Source organism: Neodiprion lecontei, chromosome 3 (genome assembly GCF_021901455.1).
Source record: "Neodiprion lecontei isolate iyNeoLeco1 chromosome 3, iyNeoLeco1.1, whole genome shotgun sequence".
Classification (NCBI taxonomy): Eukaryota; Metazoa; Arthropoda; class Insecta; order Hymenoptera; family Diprionidae; genus Neodiprion; species Neodiprion lecontei.
The window spans coordinates 477,944-496,871 of record NC_060262.1 but is presented as its reverse complement, the minus strand read 5'-3'; the positions used below and the strand labels follow the sequence as shown (position 1 = coordinate 496,871).

General features: G+C 42.4%; 1 protein-coding gene across 3 annotated transcripts; it reads right to left on the bottom strand.

Moving 5' to 3' along the window:
- Positions 1–1,404: 1,404 nt before the first annotated feature.
- On the bottom strand, positions 1,405–17,155 carry LOC107220103 (frizzled-9). 3 transcript variants are annotated; one of them, XM_046734402.1, is made up of 8 exons: positions 16,588–17,155; positions 16,268–16,413; positions 6,144–6,319; positions 4,389–4,605; positions 4,041–4,273; positions 3,632–3,916; positions 3,261–3,465; positions 1,405–2,523 (listed from the first exon to the last, which is right to left on the bottom strand). In XM_046734402.1, exons 4-8 carry the CDS (start codon positions 4,591–4,593, stop codon positions 1,934–1,936), a joined length of 1,518 nt encoding a protein of 505 aa, XP_046590358.1. In that variant the 5' UTR covers positions 4,594–4,605; positions 6,144–6,319; positions 16,268–16,413; positions 16,588–17,155; the 3' UTR covers positions 1,405–1,933. The 3 variants fall into 3 exon arrangements, with proteins under 3 accessions (XP_046590358.1, XP_046590357.1, XP_046590356.1); XM_046734401.1 differs by lacking the exon at positions 6,144–6,319; XM_046734400.1 differs by lacking the exon at positions 6,144–6,319 and having other exon boundaries at positions 16,268–16,760; positions 16,913–17,155.
- Positions 17,156–18,928: the final 1,773 nt, after the last annotated feature.

Genomic DNA, 18,928 nt, shown 5'->3' with positions numbered 1-18,928 from the left:
AAATTTTCGCCAAAAATACAAAGGGGTTAACCTTCCTTTTTTTTTGACCAAAAAATTTTTCGTCTCAGAATTGATTCGTATGACTCTTTCCCGACCAATTGGACCCCAAGGAACTCAGAAATCGCAGCAAAAGGAGCGTGGGATCAACGGGAGAGAAGATACGAGGAAAAAAGCACAAGCTGAAAAATGTCGAAAATTCAGGTTTTCGTTTTTTGGCTGTAACTTTCGATGCGTTGATCGCAGCGTATTGGGACTGCGCCCAATCGATTTCTCTCGCAAAATTACGTCGGAATAGTGCCACAATTAATTTATTTCAGCACTTTTGAAAATCGCGAAAATTTTCGCCAAAAATACAAAGGGGTTACCCTTCCTTTTTTTTTGACCAAAAAATTTTTCGTCTCGGAATTGATTCGTATGACTCCTTCCCGACCGATTGGACCCCAAGGAACTCAGAAAACGCAGCAGAAGGAGCGTGGGATCAACGGGAGAGAAGATACGAGGAAAAAAGCACAAGCTGAAAAATGTCGAAAATTCAGGTTTTCGTTTTTTGGCTGTAACTTTCGATGCGTTGATCGCAGCGTATTGGGACTGCGCCCAATCGATTTCTCTCGCAAAATTACGTCGGAATAGTGCCACAATTAATTTATTCTAGCACTTTTGAAAATCGCGAAAATTTTCGCCAAAAATACAAAGGGGTTAACCTTCCTTTTTTCCTGACCAAAAAATTTTGCGTCTCGGAATTGATTCGTATGACTCTTTCCCGACCAATTGGACCCCAAGGAACTCAGAAATTGCAGCAAAAGAAGCGTGGGATCAACGGGAGAGAAGATACGAGGAAAAAAGCACCTGCTGAAAAATGTCGAAAACTCAGGTTCTCGTTTTTTGGCCGTAACTTTTGATGCGTCGATCGCAGCGTATTGGGACTGCGCCCAATCGATTTCTCTCGCAAAATTACGTCGGAATAGTGCATGAAAGAATTTATACCAGCACTTTTCAGAATCGCGAAAATCTTCCCCAAAAATGCACGCGACGAATGAACTCTGTAATTCACTTCAAAGCATTTGAAGCATCCAGTCGTATTTAGCTAATCAGAAAACGTCAACCGAGGAGATCTTAACCAGATGAGGTTGAAGTGTTATACGTGGTCCTTTAAATATCTGAGCTTTACAGACCGCGCTTTGAGTCTACTCATGTGTGACAATGACTATAAAACTATTCTAATGTTCACGTCTTGTATATCAAGCGTACTGACAGTCTACAAATTGTAACACTAGTTACGAAAGTGGCTTATTGTCATTGGTTTTTACCAGAAGTCAAACCCACCCACAGAATTGTTTCGTGATACCCATTAATATCCAAGGAAAAGTATTACGGATCACCATGGAATAAATCGTGCATCATAGCTTACAAAAAAAAATGAGATTTTTTATTTACACTTTATACAAGGTATATACAAAAAATATCGTTGGCTGTAGAATAATAATAATATTAAATGTACGCGATAGAACTAGACAAAACTACCGTCTTATTCCGAGTGTAAGTCAACCTCTAATTTTTAGACAGTATTTTAGGGTGTGTTTCTAAGTTGCCCGAACATAATACGGGTCCGCGTATAAGACGGATGCGATGTTGACAGTTGCTGTCAATGACAAATAGCCTTGACATACATTCGGAGCAATACGGTATTTTGACATATTCGTGCTCTCTGTTTCCATTCGTAATGTTCATTTGCAGGGCTCAATCTTGCTCGTCATAAATAAGGTACAGTAATGTGTCCACTGTAATATCCATAACACATAGTAGATATAAATAAATATACACAGAACTATATCAATTGATCGAATGTCAAAGAATGTTCACAAACGGTTCACCATCGCGTGACGCGAATAATAAAACAACCGCAATATGACCAACATCGAACGCACTTGCGTATCTACGCCGTGTTGCCACTGTCAGGTTTGTATCCTTGAAACATGTTGTAACCAAGGGGTTGCATAACTTCGGGTGGCCTAAGCGGTTTGCTGGGCGCGGCGAGCAGCCTGCTCCAAGCTCTGCAGGTCTTTCCCGACCAGACCCACATCCCGGAAGTGACGCCGACTACGAGAGAGAGAAACAATCTCAAGAAGACGACCTCCAGACCAGCAGCTCTGTAACTTGGACCTGGAGAGCAGTTTTGCGTGACTCTGCAGTCAAGAGCGGTCAGCAGAGCAAGTGTTCGCCAACTCGGCCTGACCGACGACTCGTGAAGGACGCAGGCGAGGCCTCCCAGCGCCGGAAGCGCGTAGAGGAGCGCAAATATCCCCAGACGGGTCATAAGCCGCTCCAATTTTGTCGCGCTTCTTCCGGCAAGTCGAACGGCGCGTCTCACTCGGACAAGGGCCGCTCCGGCGATGCTTGCAAATATGCAACCAAGGAGAAGGAGCGTCGCGTGGGGTAAAACCTCGAGCCAAAGTGCGGATTCGTCGGATATTTGACAGAGCCCGGTAAGCTCATCGGCAGCTACGCTCCGCGACAGCAAACTACCTGTAATAAGATAATTATTGAATGTCACGGGAGAATCGTCCAGAGTTATTTATCGCGTTTTTTGTTCTCCAACTTAAGGTAGTTGGGTCCCGACAGTAAGGCCATCCGACGGACAATCTTGAATACTGTATTCCTCAAGTAATAAAAAAGTTCATTTGGGAACGTCGTGTGATTTTCCTGTGTTATAACCTGGTTAACAGGTCAAATCAAACAAATCAAAATGTCAGATCGGCTACGATTCAAGGGGAAATTCGCAAGAAAAAAAATAAGTAGAAGAAGAATAAAAACAAAAAACTGTTTTGGCCATACCATTTGTAAGCAGCAGGAAATAATTTGAATACCGCGTGTACTTGCATACTTGCGGCATTGCCAAATATACAACTTAACCAAAATCGCAATAGTATTTTTGTTTGATTATGTTTTTAACTATTAAATGACGGATAAATTCAACAGAAATTATCCAATATTTTCTTCCATGCTTTCGATATTTTATTCTAAGCCACCCAACTCGAAATGATCAGGTTTATTCCCCAGTTCTTATCTACATAGTATAAAGTAGCTCAGATTTGGAATAAAAAATAGAAAATAAATCAGTATCTAAAACGGTAAATCATTTTCAAACTTTACAGGATTGTTTAAAATTATTCAAAAAATTGTATAACTAAAACTCATGCGAAGTAAAAATTTCCCAAATTACTGCCCAACTACCTCAAGAGCAGATTCATTGCTGCACTCACCTCCCGTAAGGAGCGCGGGGATTCCCCAGGCCGTTGCATGAAGGTACGGCGCGATGTTGTGAAGGGCCTCGCTGCTCCACTCGTTTCTCGCGCTGAGTAACCAGCATCCGCACAAAACAGCCCACCAGGCACTGCTCGCAAGGGCCAAGTAATGTCTAGCGAGCCACCAAAGCGTGCAAGGAATGCTTCGCAGCCCGTCGTGAACCTGTTAAATGGCAAGAATCATTGTTTGATCAACCCAATCGTAAACGATAATTACTAGAGAAATATCAAAAGCATTCGTAAATTTTATAGTATGGAGAGATTCATTTCTTTTTCGTTTGCAAGAGAATGAAGACAACACACATAAATAAGTAAATGGGGTAAAATACCGGAACGTAGCTGGGTCCGTTCTCCTGAGTGGCGCAGCTCAAATTTTCCGGACCAACCGCGCCGCGAATTGTGTAAGCAACCGAAAGTAGGTTGTAACAGAGAGCCAGAAACACTATTGGCCGTTCCGGGTAGCGGAATCTAGACGGTTCGACCCAGAACGTTAGGAGGGTGAAAAGGGTCGACAGAAAACAGAGCCATGCCCATCCGATCATCCATCGTTCGGCAAACTTCTTGTCCTCCGATCTGAAGTAAACGTCGGAACCGCATCTAGGCGCGCAGGTTATCTGAAATTAATGAATGAATTAATTACGTCACGTTTTACAGTCGTAGCGTGGTTTCCAAGTGTCATCTGTGAAAAAATAATTCATCGTCGTGACCTCACTTGGTCTGGTAGTAAAAAATAGTTACCGTTTCTACGTCAGGCGTTTGAACGAAGTGAGGCGGGCATCGATGATGGTGCAGGTTGTTACCTCGAACCGGTATTATGGGCTGAGCTGTTTGTACCGACTGCACGACGGGCCACTGCTGCGGAATCTGCTGCTGGATCGATGGCTGGAGAGACGGTATCGATGCCGGCACTTGATCAGCCGGCTGTAAAATCTCCTCTGCAACTGGCTGCACGCAGAGCGTGACGGTTTTCCCTGTAGGAGAAAATCGATGTCAGTAAAGGTTGACGAAAGTTGTAAAATTTTCCCATCGCATCCATATCTGAGACGATATTTTATAGATTGAAAATTTAACAGAGTACAGCCATACCGTCGGGAAATCTTTCGCAATCGAGCATATGCGGCCAGGGAAGATTGAGGCTGGACAACGCGGGCTCGCAATCTCTACGAACGGAGAGACAGAGTGGCTTGCAGGCTGGTATCTGCATCGCTATGTGCTCCGAACAAACTGGAGCGAATACCGAGCACAGGAAGAACTTGAGATGACGAGAGCAGTTGTAGTGAACTAAGGGCATTAACGCGGTTAGCTGAAACACAAAGTGGACATGGATGAATTACATTGCAGGGAATAGGAATGAGAAATTAGAGACAGTATTGTAAGAATTTTGCCGCCGTTGCCTAAATTCTCAAAGTAAAAGTGCAAGTATAATTTCAAGCGCGGGATGAACTAAAAATAAAAGGAAATCAAATGAAACGCAACGCTTATATATCTCGAGACATTGGAATGAAGAAGAAGAAGAAGAAAAAGAAGCAGGAGGAGGCGGAGGAGGAGGAGGAAGGCTGAAAAAGATGGCTAAGATAATGAGTCCGGCATCCTATAATTATCCCGCCCATTCTTCCCGCCTCGCGCGAGCCCCGACAACTCGTCGGGGCCCGAAACCTCCGAGGGGCCTTACAGATTCGCCCATTACGATCTCGGCGGCCGCTTCCAAATTATACCCTCCAAATTACGTGGTACGCGCGAGGCCCGAAAGGCCCAACTTCCTCCCTTTCCTTCCCCCTCAATCCTCTCTCCGCCGTTATGCTATAGAAGACGCAAAGACTACGCTCAGCGAGTTCCTCTTCCTGCACCTCTACAGCCTGGAATTGTTGCACGACTACATGTGTGTTTGCGATGGTAATAATCCAATTTCCCTATTTCGGAATCTTCTAGGAACGAATTAACAGACGTTATACAGTTATTGCATGCAAGGTAGAATTATTTAATTTCCATGTCATTTGTGGCGCAATCACGCACCAGCCTTTTATTCTCATACGACTTCTCTCCTTAAATTACTTCATTATGCAAACCGTATAACGATACACGTCCGTTTTTCATCTTTTACGATATCCTAATTGCGTTATTTTGTTACCTCCATCGATAAGATACAAACGCGAAAGTGTTTAATGAAAAATCACAAGTTCAAAGATCATTTTCTACCCTCTTCGCGAGAGATCGTCGAAATAGCTATTAAAGATCCATGGATATCTCGGTACGGAACAGGAGAAGCGGGAAACCTGTACAAACGATCCGAGAGAGGGTAATGGAACGAGGAACTAAAAGAAGAACAACAAGAACAAGAAGAAGAAGTAGAAGCGACAGAAAACGACGGCGGTGCACCTGAGTGATGTCTCGCAAGGGTATAGCGTAGGGTGGAGAAGACGGAAGAAGGGAAGGAGCAGCGGCGGCAGCAGCAGCAGCAGGGAAGAGCAGTTTCCAGGCACGAGGAAATCATCGTAGGAAGGAGGAGAGCATCTCTTCGTCCAAAGTCTGCAGCGCGACTACGCCTCTTGAATCTAAGCGCGCACTAACACGCGCAGGCGCATCCTTGCGTTGCAAGAGAGCGCGTCGAGGATCAGGTACGGAACCGGTTTCTGGACTAGAAGCCCAGAGTTCCGCCGTTCCCCATTCGTTCGTTATTCCCCCGTTTCGTTTCTTTGGGGCATGGGGCATCGCCTGCGAGATACCGCGGACCGAAGTGAACCGCCGCCGCTGCTGCTGTTGCTGCTGCTGCTGCTGCTCGATCGGCGTCGGCGTTCGTCCGGAGGAAAGGAGCATTTTATCGCGTTCTAAAAACCGACTGACTGACAAGCGACCTGCCCGCCGCGGCTTCGCTGCAGCCTCTCTCTCCTCTCACGGAGACAACGGGATGCCTGTCTTTCTGCCGTGCCGCTGCACTGCCTCGCGGAGTCTTCTCTTTTTATTCTCATTATTGTTGTTATTATTATCATCATCATCATCGTTCTCTCTTTTCTTGTCTCCTGTAAGAACGTAAAATTGTACATGTATAATACATGTTTAACGTACGTACGTATGTGTAGTTCTTGCGTGCTCTGCAAAGTTTTAAACTCAGTCGCGGAATTACCACTGTGTTATAATCCTTACAGAGTGTTTTCTTTCGTATCGTATTTTCTCATACTTGGACCTGATGTAAGAAATATCAATAATACCGCCTCTTCTATTGGACTGGTTCCCATTGCGATATCGCACTAAATCAGTACCTACTTTATAAACACTTTTCGTATCATTGTCAGAAGCGCAATCTTCGCACGTGTAAGTTACATCTAGTATAGATGGATGATTTTCGAAGATCGACTCGGCGCCATATAACAACCTACCGTCTCGTTACAATTATATATGGACGAATATTATACCTACGCGTAATATAACATTTACACTTAGGTTCTCATCTATAGCCATAAACTTGATATTATACTCTATATATTCCGAGAAGGTTAAAAAAATTACAGGGTGTAAACTCTCCCTTCTACCTGGTCGCATTAAAAGACGCGGAGAGCGTGTTTCATGGTCAAGTTATGAGGTATTTGTAATCTTTGAGAGACGGATTAAAAACCATCCGCAACATGCATTATACAGTGTTCTAAGTTATTTATTTACTTATTCATTTTTCCCCTTTTCTACGGTTATATAGTACATAATTATTATCGTCATTGCTTTATTTAATATAATATCATACATACGTTATTAATAATAATAAATGTATAATAACAATAATTAAACTGACAAAATCAACAAGAGCCTTATAAATTTCAATTACCGAACTCGGAGACAAAAATGTTATACATATAACGTAGGTTACATAGGCGTCTGTATAACATACATCGTGACATGCATACATGCAGGTACTCTAGGATTTTTACCTATTGCGACTTTCTCGACGGTGTGTGTGGTTGAGGTGTACTAGAAGTAAATCTACCGTATTGCAGCTATAGGTGTAGATAGATGGATACATACCTAACATACATCTATACGTGTGTGATATACGTGAACATCCAACTGTACAAGGTATATGCAAAGGTTAATCGTTTCGCGCTGAGCCGTCGATTCGTTGAAAAAGAAAATACAAGAAAGAAACGCAACAAAGATGAAGGAGGGAAGAGAAAAAGGAAAGGAAGAAAGGAAAAATAAAAACAACACGTATCGATAGCGGCATCCTTTCATGACGATAGCGCGCGAGACCGCCGTCGGCCACCCGGCGTAATACGTACGCATACCTATAGCTATATAACTATATAAATATATGTATACATATACATATAGAAGAATGAAGAAGGTTTTAGTCGAAATCCGGTCAGGTATATAAATTTGTTTAATTGTTAGGCAAACAAACATGTTCGCGTTTGCGACATTTCGGCCGGGCCCCGCCGACCATCATCAGGCTATAATAATTACAAAATGTTTCAGAAGACATTCTAATTAGAAACAGAGACTATGTTAGTAAGAATAGTTACTGTTTTTAGCTTAATTATACACTATATATTGTCACATGGTGAAGTGACATTTTTTAAGTTAAGTGTGAAATTTGCGGTGTATAAGTATCTATCCATTTACATACGAAACCTCACCTCGTCCTTTTTCCCATAAGCATCGCAAGAATGTAGGAATAATAGCGCTGTCAAATTACCTCAACTTCCTAATCTTTGTAAATGCATACACGCAAGAATAAGAAATGTGTTTTTTTTTTTTTTTATCTCTCATACGCAAGCCTAACCTGAATTTCGTGCTTCGCACACTTCCAAGTATTTTAATTAATATTGCGACCGCCTCTGCCCTTTAGACCGTACAAAGCATACACCGATTCAAACCTGCTTTTCTTCTATTTCATCTTTCCGACACGAGAACGGCATTAGAAGATTGGTCACGATCGTTTGACGATTTTATACCGCCCGAGATAAGATAGATACAGATTTACACAGGTACACACACATCTGCAGTCGGTGAACGTGCAGTCACGTACGTGGTGCTCGCCGGCGGCCTCGATCATTGCAGCGTGTATCCATGATCCGCAGGCCGCGCGGGATGCGCCTCGACGTAATCCGCGATATCGTGGACTTGACGAGGTTGGCGGCGTCGGCGCATATCATCAGAAGCCGCGCGGTCATTAAAGCGCCTTCAATTCCCATCAACGTTGGTATAGCTGGTATGCGTCGCACGCATGCACTACGCAGGCATGTAAAGTAATCTGTATAAATCGACGCCCGCGCTCGGTTTCCATCTGTTTGGTTCATTACTGAATAATACAACATGCTCGCGCCGGTCGGCTGAATTGGTAATTACAGGCCTGTACCGTGTATGCACGTAACGCGTGAACAAGCTATTCGTGTCGCACGTGTGGAGAGCCTCTACTGTATATATATATATATATATGTTTTTATATTTATCAATTAACCCACGTGACGTTTCCGCTAATGTGTAACATGTGCGTTGAGCTTCAATCATTTTCCCTTTTTTCATATTATTTTATACTGTGATATTACCGAGGATTAAATTAGTCGGGGATGATCAGAAGAGAAAATAAAAGGTGTGTCATAAATTTTTATAAATAAATAAAATTTTTCCTTTTTTCGACCTTTCCCGACGGGTCACGAATCTCGACTCACTCATATACCTAATATTACAGACACGGTACAACATTCCGATACCTATGCTGGTTTATATCGTACAATAATCTGCGTACGACACACACACACACACGCACACGCACACAAACTCACCTCATCTCTGGATAGGTATGTATAATCTGAGAACGCTTGAGGTGAGTGCAGCGAGTAGCGAGGGTATATATAAGGGACCGAGGCTGAGTCGCGAGTGAGGTATTTATGGCGCTTGAGTACAAGGGAAGGTGGAGGAGGAAAAGGAAAGGAGGAGGAAGGGAAGTAGGTGAGGGGTAGATAAGGGATCGAAGAGCGGGAGGGAGTTACTCTCACTCCCTCAGTTTTATTATCGTAATAACATTAAAAGCAGCGGCCCCTTTGAGCCGTTCAACCTCTCTCTCTCTCTCACTCTCTATCTCTCTCAAAGAGACATGCCTTGGCACCGGCAGCAACCTCCACATCTGCACACCTATGCATCTACAGATTACAGCCGTATAATACGTGGATCAGAAATACACAGATGCAGCACGAGGGACGAACTCTGGCTGCGCTTGCTCAACACCATCCAGCATTCATTGGGGACTAGTGGTTTAACATAAAATACGCGCGACTGTATCTGTGTATAATAACCTAACTAGAGTCATCAACCTCACTACGCGTCGTTGTTGTATTCGTACGTTTGCAAGTGGAAGTAAAAAAAAAAAACGTGTAAATATTCAACGATATGTTTCTCTCTTTTTAACGACTACCCTTATTCGACAACCTAGATTGTGCGATTGTGTGATTATATTTTATACCCTAGAATGTAACATGAGGCTCAATTCAGTAACGTTCGCTTAACGAGAGAGACATTGAGAAGGGGGGATTACTATTTTGCAGATTGAAGTAGTCGAGTCTTCAAAATATTAACAAATTTTGCATTATAAAAAAAAAAGTAAGAATAACAACGGAATACGATGTGGAAGTACATTGTTGGTACAAGTCTTTGAACCATGACGTATGCAGTGATATCATCGTATCTGCTACGGTGGAGAAAAACAAGTGCGTATACGCGTAACAACCTGCAGCACAGCAAATGGTACCTACATACATCGAGCGTAGTAGAATCCCTCGGTCCATGCGGCAGGAGGTCGAGTTATATACGTGTACATAAAGAGTTAAAAGCAGGCACGCTGCGGCATGGCACGGTTCCCGGTTCCCGGTCGTAACTCATCTCTTGAGATCTTCACTCGCTATTTTGGTGGCTTTATCCCGGCTGCGCAGCACGCTTCGCGTTAAAAGAATATGCGTGCGTGCACATTAAAGGGCAAGAAAAAAAGGAAATTAGCAAAATAAAAAAAAAATAAATAAAAAAAGTTTGCAACTTCCGAGAAGAACACGCGTATTACAAAGGCATAACGCCGACTTTATTATGGTAATACTACAGATGCACTTGTGCGCAACGTGTACAGTGTGTGTGTATGGGGAATTCCATGCGAATCTGACCAATGTCCGACCGTCACCTGCTGATTTTGATTTTGATAAAAATATTTTCTGCAACTGTCCCAACTCTAAAACAGTACCTTCAATTTTTTCAACCGGTTAATTATTTATAAATATTTGAAAAGTCGCGAAATAACTGTTTTTTTCCTGAGCATGAATCGTTACGATAACGTTGCCATCTTCGACATGTCACGTAAAGTCGTGTTCGCGTGGAATTCCTCATAATATGTAAGTATATACGGTATCTCTACCCAATTCGATTTAAGCATCGAAATGGAAAGAAAAAAGTCCAACATAGAGTGTACACACAAAAGAGTTTGGATGGATACATGTCTAAGCACCGCCTAATACGAGGATGAGGGATGCTATTTAAAGACTCGTTGTACATAATGTACATAAATCCACCGCCCATGCTAGGCGACCAATGTAGATATAGTGGCTTCAGTGTTGGTATACGAGATCGGAGAGATTCTCTCCCATCAGCGTCAGCAGCAGCAGCAGCAGCTTGTTTCTTGCACTGCCTTACCGGTGAAGTTAAGAGTTGTTTTACCAAAAGACAAGAGGCTGCGGGAAGAGAGGCGATGATTCGAAGGTGGAGAAGCTGAAGGTTTACCAAAAAGCCAAACCCTCCTGAACCCTTCCTCCTCATCATCCGACGCACGCTTAGAGCAGCAGCAGCAGCACCATCAGCCTCTTCGCGTTTCCCGGCTGTTTATTCAGTGTCGGTCTTTGATGTCGTGTTCAAAAGTGAATGCGGATACGAGAGAAGGAGGATAAGGAGAGAAAGGGTGCTCCTCTTGCCGCTTCCTTCTCTCGCTTCTCTCGTATTCTCATTCCGGACTCTTTTCCTCGCCAGCATAATGAAACTGCAGTCACTCTCGCCCGCTAACTTAAGTCGAGACGCGCGCGCGCTCGCGCCAGACTTCAAAGGAGAGAAAATTAAACTACTTCACTGTCTCCTTGTCTCTTCCCTCAAAATAAAACTAAAAATAAGCGTAAAAAAGGAAGATAAGAGAGTTGAGAAAAGATTTAACGAAATGGCAGAAATAATAAATAAGTTTAAGCCTCGTCTATTTTCTATCGAATTGACAATCGCCAAATAAACAATACATTACATAATTATAACTGTGTCTACGTAATTTACAGAATACGTGGATATTGAAAAACGTGTTACGATTGAACGAGAATAAAAAAAAAAAAAAAAGGATAAATTACAACGGTTTGAAGCCGCGGTTAAATTCCTTTGAAAATATGACACTGTATAATACTATACACGAATATATAGATATTATATATCTGTGTTATAAAACTGTACACTCATAATACAACGAAACTCCTGTCAATGGCCAATCGTTATCAGGAGGCGAGGTTTTATCGTAGAGTGTGAGAGAGAGAGGAGAGAATAATAATAGAAAAGGAAAAATATACTCTATACGGGTATAGGTTTCTATATATGATTTACAGAATAAAACCTCACGCGGCGCCTTTCATCTTATCGCGTTACATACACTATATGCACGACGCTAAGCGAGCTATAATGGCGCACACGCACCTACCCACATTCACTACACACCTGTACGCGTATTCTATATTTATATCACAGGCGCACTCTGGTTACTCCGGCGTCGCGTTCGACGGGCGTTTGAAAATAATTTCTAACATCCGTAATTTTCTGTCTTTTTCCAAGTGAGTGTAAAACCCGCAACATCTGTAGTCCGGCATACGCAGGAAATGCACGCGAACTCAACCAACGTCTGACCCTCGCCATTTTTAATTTTCTTCCAATTTATATTTCTCCAATTCTCCCGACTCGGAAAGAGTACCGTCAATTTTTTCACATTTTTTATTCAACTGTTTAATTATTCCTATATAAATGTTGAGAGCGAATTTTGAAATGGACATTTTTCAACATTCTCAAAACAGTCTTTTCTTTTCCAAACATTTCAAGACCGGGCTTATATTGGGCAAAGTTTGTTTTTCTATTGTTCCGAGTTCGGACAATTGCGGAAATTTTTTGTAAACCTAATCAGAATTGGTGAGGATCAAACGTTGGCTGATTTCGCATGGACTTTCCTACATTACCTACAATACATCTATATACATACACATGCAAGTTGTACAAGATGCGGTACAAGAATTTAACGTCTTTGGGATCGTGCGATTTGAAAAAAACAAAAAGATGGAGAAAAAGAAACAGAAAAAAAAGAACTCGATACATTAACAGAGAAGAGAAAGAAAAAACAAGTAACGGCGAGACGATGTAAGTTCATTAGCCGTTATGGGGGCTAATTCTGTATACCTAGTTTATAGATGTGTGCGTTACACGTATGCATCTAACACGTCTACACGCTTCTACAAGCCGGCTATCGTTCTTCCCGCATGTGCAGCCTCTCGTAATATCGCCTTTCTTCCGCGTGCTCGGAGGCATGTGTGCGGCGCACAATATGCGTAGGTATAGATATGAACCAACACGCACGAACGTGCATAGATACGAGGTGTGCATGAATAGATCGGATCTCCGCAGGGGACATAATTAGAAGCCCATACCTGTAGTCGCTTCGTATAAATCGCAGGTCGATCGTTTTTGTTTTTGTATTATTTATTGTTCCGTAGTTTCTTTACATCTCTCTTTCTCTGCCTCGTCCATTTTTCAAATGGTATACAGATACGATATGTGTACAATTTTTTGAACGAGGACAGCGGCGTGTATAATTAACCCTTTCGGTCACAGTGGTAACTATTCTTACCAACTATTGTACATCCAATTTTTGTATATTTAAAGAAATTTGAAAACATGTTTCTTTGCGGTTTTATCACAGATCCCGAAAACCCCTGCACCAAGTTTTTTCACCGTATTCGATCAAAGAAGTTTTACTCCTCGATATTGGATCCACCGTATTGTATTTTTGAAATCTGACTTCGGATTCGTAATCAGCGACCCCGATAACCTTCAAATACTATCTTGTTATAAAAATTGAGTCGGCACAATAATTTGTGACTCAAAGGATTAATACAGTTACAACTTTTCCCCTTGCATCCTCACCGCCATACGTGCCTGATTTCAATATTCGATATTCCAGATACATATGTAATGTCCGCAATAAATGATTTTACAATTTATTAAGAATTTTCGTACACAAACGAGGAAAAAATACGAGAACTTGGAATGTTTTATCGTTAATCATAAGTTTCAACTTGTGCAACCGTCGCGTCCGTCCTAAGTTAAATATGTAGTCAGGATATATATATATGCTGTACTTTTGAAATAGTTCAACTTTCGACTTCACCCCCTCTCTTCCTTTTCCTCTTACAGCATCACTCTCATTCTCTCTCTCTCTCTCTCTCTGAATTTTTCTTCTCCTTCTCTCTTTTTCAGTTCCGAGATAACAAATTCCTCGTCTCTAGCGGCTCGTCAAAAGCGAACGCTTAGTTGGAGTTAAACACTGCGGCGTTCCGTCGCCTCGCCTCGCTCTCTCAGCGCCACTTCGACAAACAAACATTACACCGGGGTTACATACGTACTTTTATTAGGCGCGGACGTATTTTCAGGCCCCGGCAGAGGGGGGGATAAATTCTACATAGTGCGAGAAGTTCAATCATGTCAAAGACGAGATCATCGTAACGATGATGCGCGGATAACGAGAATAAGTAATCTTTACGTTTCACTCCTTTGTGCGAGATGGATAAGTAGAAAAAAAAAAGATTAAGACCGAATTCTTGGGAGATGTCACGCTCTCCCGCGTCTCGGAGAAAATCTTACGGGAACATACCTGTAAGGTACTTCCCCAGCGTAGAAAAGCGAAAACCGGCCCCGGGGATCGGAGGCTTCACCTCCTCCTCTTTCTTTGGTCAACTTTTTACCAGACAGCCATACCCGCCATGCCATTACACCGCACGTTTAAACGACTTTTTACATCATTTAAGCCATGTTTATGTATAAGACAGACAGGATCCTAGTTCATGCCGCTACAGGCTGAGCATCTATGCAGTCGAATCGTTATAGCTTCTTGCAGCTTCGGGTTTATCGTGCGAGGAGTACATACTTTTCATCGTAGTTAACACGAGAGTAACAGAGACGAATGATGCAGGGTGCAAGCAATGCCAGTATATACGTACATTTATATGTACGTATACAATATTCCATATATATATACACAGGGTGGGCAAAAAAAATTGGACCGACTTGAAACGTGAATCAAATCCGAACGCGTTGACCAATTTTCGAAAACTTCATTTTGCTTGAAACTGGAAGGTCGAGTCTTTCGTGTAGCATTTGAAAATTTGAAAAATCTTTATTCGCTGCTGAGTTTCACGCTCTTGAAAATGGGGGTTTGAAAAAAATGCTGGGAGACTGAAAAAAATTAATATTAAAGGACGTTTGACTTAATTTCGATTTCAAGTTATGTTTCAGTCTGCCAGAGACTTTTTTAAAATCTGTTTCTCAAGAGCGTGTATCTCAACGACGAATGAAGATTTTCCATATTTTCAAACGCTAAATAAAATATTCGTTCTTCTACTTTCGAGAAAAATAAAGTTTTTGAAAATCGGTCAACACGTTTAGATTTTATTCACGATTCGAAACGGTCCCATTTTTTGTTTAAATTTGGCTCACCCTGTATAAACTCATACTACGCAGGTTCTGAAATTATTGTACCCGGACATGCGGTCAGAAACTGAGGCATAAGGCGTAAGGCATAGGGTCTGTACCTACATTGTACATACGTACAATATACGAAACCAGGCACATGTACAACACGTATTACAGGTATCGTACGTATAATAACGCGTAAACCGTTGACAAAACGCGTGGTGCGGCTGGGCTGGCTGCGTTTACAGAGATTAACGTCATGACAGTAGCAGCTGATTGATCGTCCGCTTAGATATCTCGGTGCATGTTTCCCGCCGTCGGTTTTGACTAAATGAAGCTGAACCTAGCAGCCAGAGTTAGCGGCCAATCGTGTCAAACTTTTTGAAAATAAAAAAATGCAGTTCCGTTTTATCCTCATAATTCCTAAAAGTGTTGGCTGGAGGCTTCGGGGTGTTTCACAAAATTTTCATTTTAGGACTTGACTGCCTTGTTCGAACGAACATTAGAACGTTTAGCTGCTAGCTTCGGCCTCCTTCCGATTAATTCACGTTGCGCATACAATTTGCACTCGCGTGATCGTTCTAATGTTCGCGCTAAGGGACGATTTTCTATATTATTCTCCCTCCCTCTCTCTCCTTCTCTCATTCTGTCAACGATATTAACCTGGGATACCCAGCGTCTCACCTCAAAAATTTCCATGTACTAGCCTCATCACAGTTTATTTACATCTTCGAACGATCTCGGTTAGTTCGCATAACCCCAAAAATCCCCGAGTAACAAACAAGTTTCGGCCAGAATCATAGAATTTTGATTTTAAATCCGCAATCTTCGATTTAGAAATAATCAAATTCTCACCTCAGATTCGTGATCAGCATAAGGCTGAAGTTGGTAACGTTAACGTAACGACAACTTAGGGTAAAAAAAACCGTAATTATCGGGCGATATTAGAATGACTTTCACGAAGTTGACTTTTCAAAATAATACTATATTCTTTTCGTACCGATTTACTAAATTTCGGATATTCCTAAATGTGCAAAGTGGCGATTTTTCCTAAACACGCGTCGTTACAGTAACGTGGCTAACTTCATCCTCGTTGCGATCAGCGACCCCAGAAACTACCGAGTAACAAGATTCAGGCCCAAAATATTGAGTCGAGAAATGAAGGACTGCAAGGGTTAAACCGACACTTATACGATCACGTGTGGAATTCCGTATACATATACATGGCATCGGCTTGCACTTACCCCTCTTTCGGCTAGAATCTGATCCTCGTGACCCATGAAGTTCGGCATAGCGGTCAGATTGTAACCGAGACCACGACACATCGAGACGCCCAGTTTTTCGCACTTGGCATTCGTTCCCGAAAGTCCAGCATGGTTGATACCCCAGGCTGTGACCAAGCCGAGAAACGTCGAGGTGAGTATCAACTTACTCCACGATCTGATCATCGCTTAGGTTTAATGTATATGTATATACGTATAAATATATTCCAATCGGCGGATCGATCGATGAAACGCGGGGTAAACTTTCCCCACCAACTTGGATATTCGAATAGATATATTACGTAGGTAGATCGATGTTGATCGACGACGATTCGACGCTATTTTGTTCAACGTTCCTCAAAACATTCCCAGAGTTTTCTTCGTTCCGATTTTCTTTTATTTCTCTGCCTATCGATTCCACTTTCAAAGAAATCTGTGTCTGTGACTTTCCTTCATTCGATTCATCGTTTTTGTTCTATATTGAAAAAGGAAAAAAACTTCACACAATACACGTCCCGCACAGCACTTGATCGATAAGAGGTAGATATCAAAAAAAAAATAAAAAATATGCAAAAGACGAGATGTAAACCCCTGCACACAAGGCTTAGTCGTCCCTTTTTCACGTACCGAGAACACCTTACAACTATGCAGTATTATAGTCCGTATATTTCCGCCGGTTATTGGCAATACTTAAAATTCAAACGTACAAGCGAATCGTTGTTATTTGTTTTTCTTCACAAGGTAAAGACATTTTCCTTTGTATTTTTTTTTTTTCTTTAGCGAACAATGTCAAGGTGGGTTTTAAAATGCAAGCGTTTTGTTTTGAGCGATGCAGGGAGCGACCGACGGACGCAACCGTCGCGCTTCGAAGCTCACTTCAGACTGGCGGCGATGCGCGCGCGGCGTGAAATATACTTGAGAGAGAGAGAATTTTCTTGCATCTCTCAACACGCGAGGCCCTCGAGAAACGAGGAGAACTCTTCGCCTTCGGTTAAGTTCGGATTTACTCGTGAATCGCGGCGGCGTTCGACGGTTCAACAATGGGCTTATGGTTCAGCGGTGGCGAGTCCCGCCGGCTCCCAGAACCGATCTCTTTTTTCCGCTGTTGCATAGAGGAGGCGATTTATTTTCTTTCTTTCTTTCTGTGGTTGGTATTTTTATTTTTATTTTTTTTTCTGCCCCCGCCCCCACCCCCCCCCCCGCCCTTTATTTTCATGGTTCGGTTCGGTGTTGTATTCGTTTTTCTTCCCTCTTTCTCCTTCCCCCGTACTTTCTCGAGCCCTATTATTTTGAGCCCACCGCCGTGCCTGATGGAGCCAATCCCGAGGGCGTAATTAGGGACAAAGGGAAGGCAAGGAGTAATCCAACCGCCCCGTACTCCTCAAATTTTTTTCCATCATTATCATCATTATGCAACCGATGCGTGTACAGATGCCAGTTTATGCATGGGTAGATGCGTATGTACACATTCGGGTATACGAGAGAGTGAAATGGGAGTACGTACAATGCTAATCGCCGTATCCTGCAGGTATGGTAAAAAAGCGTATACGGTCTGGGTGTGTGTGAGAACTACTCATTATTACATCTAGCAGAACCTAGTACAGCGTGCGTATTGTTAGTACATTAAATATGGTGATCCGCCAAGTTTATTTTCTCGTCGCTTCTTCGATTCAAACGGTATAAACAACAAAGTCTTTTACAGGAATCATTTTAACGATTTACGCTGTGTACCGTGTAATCGTATGGTATAAAATAATAGTACCTAATGAAATTCTTACGTTAATCGGGAACATTACCGCAGTATATGGCTTCGGAAACCGCGATCATTGGCTTCGTAATGTGTCCCGGTATTTATACGCACATGTTACATATGCATATACATGCGTACGTGTATTAGGTATACCTATATACGTACGAGGATATTATGCAAGCCCCTTGATGCCCGGGGTGAGCATTATTGCCCATCTGGTGAACAGGGGGATCTCGGGTTACCTGCACGGTGAACGGGGAGCTGGATGGATGAGATATTATTTCTTTATCCTCCTCGCTGGGACTTGCGTGCGTGTGTGTAAACGTATACCTGCCTGTAATGCTCTTCATTACCGGATGCATGCAGCACGCACGATCATGCGATCGAATATTGTGCCGGCGGTTATACTCTCGGCTCGATGATTTTCGGTACGGGATATATTTTTCACGAATATATCTCGAGATTAGGTGTATTAATATACACATGTACCCGGTACCCGTTGGAGCCGGTCTAGAAATGTTCTAGGTGGAATATAGAAGTTTTGAGATATTTTCGGGGTGATCTTCGTATGAGTTTATCGAAAACATTAAAAGTGCTAGAAAGGAAAATTTACAAATATTGCCCCATCATGGGCCAGGTCTTGAAATGTTTGGAAAAGAAAATACAGAAAAAACGTATTATCATCGATCGCAACGACTGGAAATTACGATATGAGGAATAATCCCGGTTCAGATGCAAATAACATTAACTTTATAGGTAGACATGGACGTACAATACCCACCGCGCATGCGTCTATAAAAGGTTACACAAAAACTCGTATAATTAGCACTCTCATACCGTGGGGAAAATAGGGAGGAGGGTGCCCCGGTCGGTCCTCGAAGCGTCGGCGCATC

Excerpts from the sequence above, each read along its gene's own strand:
- LOC107220103 (XM_046734400.1), bottom strand. The coding sequence starts at position 16,471 with ATGATCAGATCGTGGAGTAAGTTGATACTCACCTCGACGTTTCTCGGC. Across the intron at positions 4,606-16,267 it reads AGATTCTAGCCGAAAGAGGG|CTAACCGCGTTAATGCCCTT; the intron begins GTAAGTGCAAGC and ends TTTGTGTTTCAG. Across the intron at positions 4,274-4,388 it reads TTGCGAAAGATTTCCCGACG|GGAAAACCGTCACGCTCTGC; the intron begins GTATGGCTGTAC and ends TTTCTCCTACAG.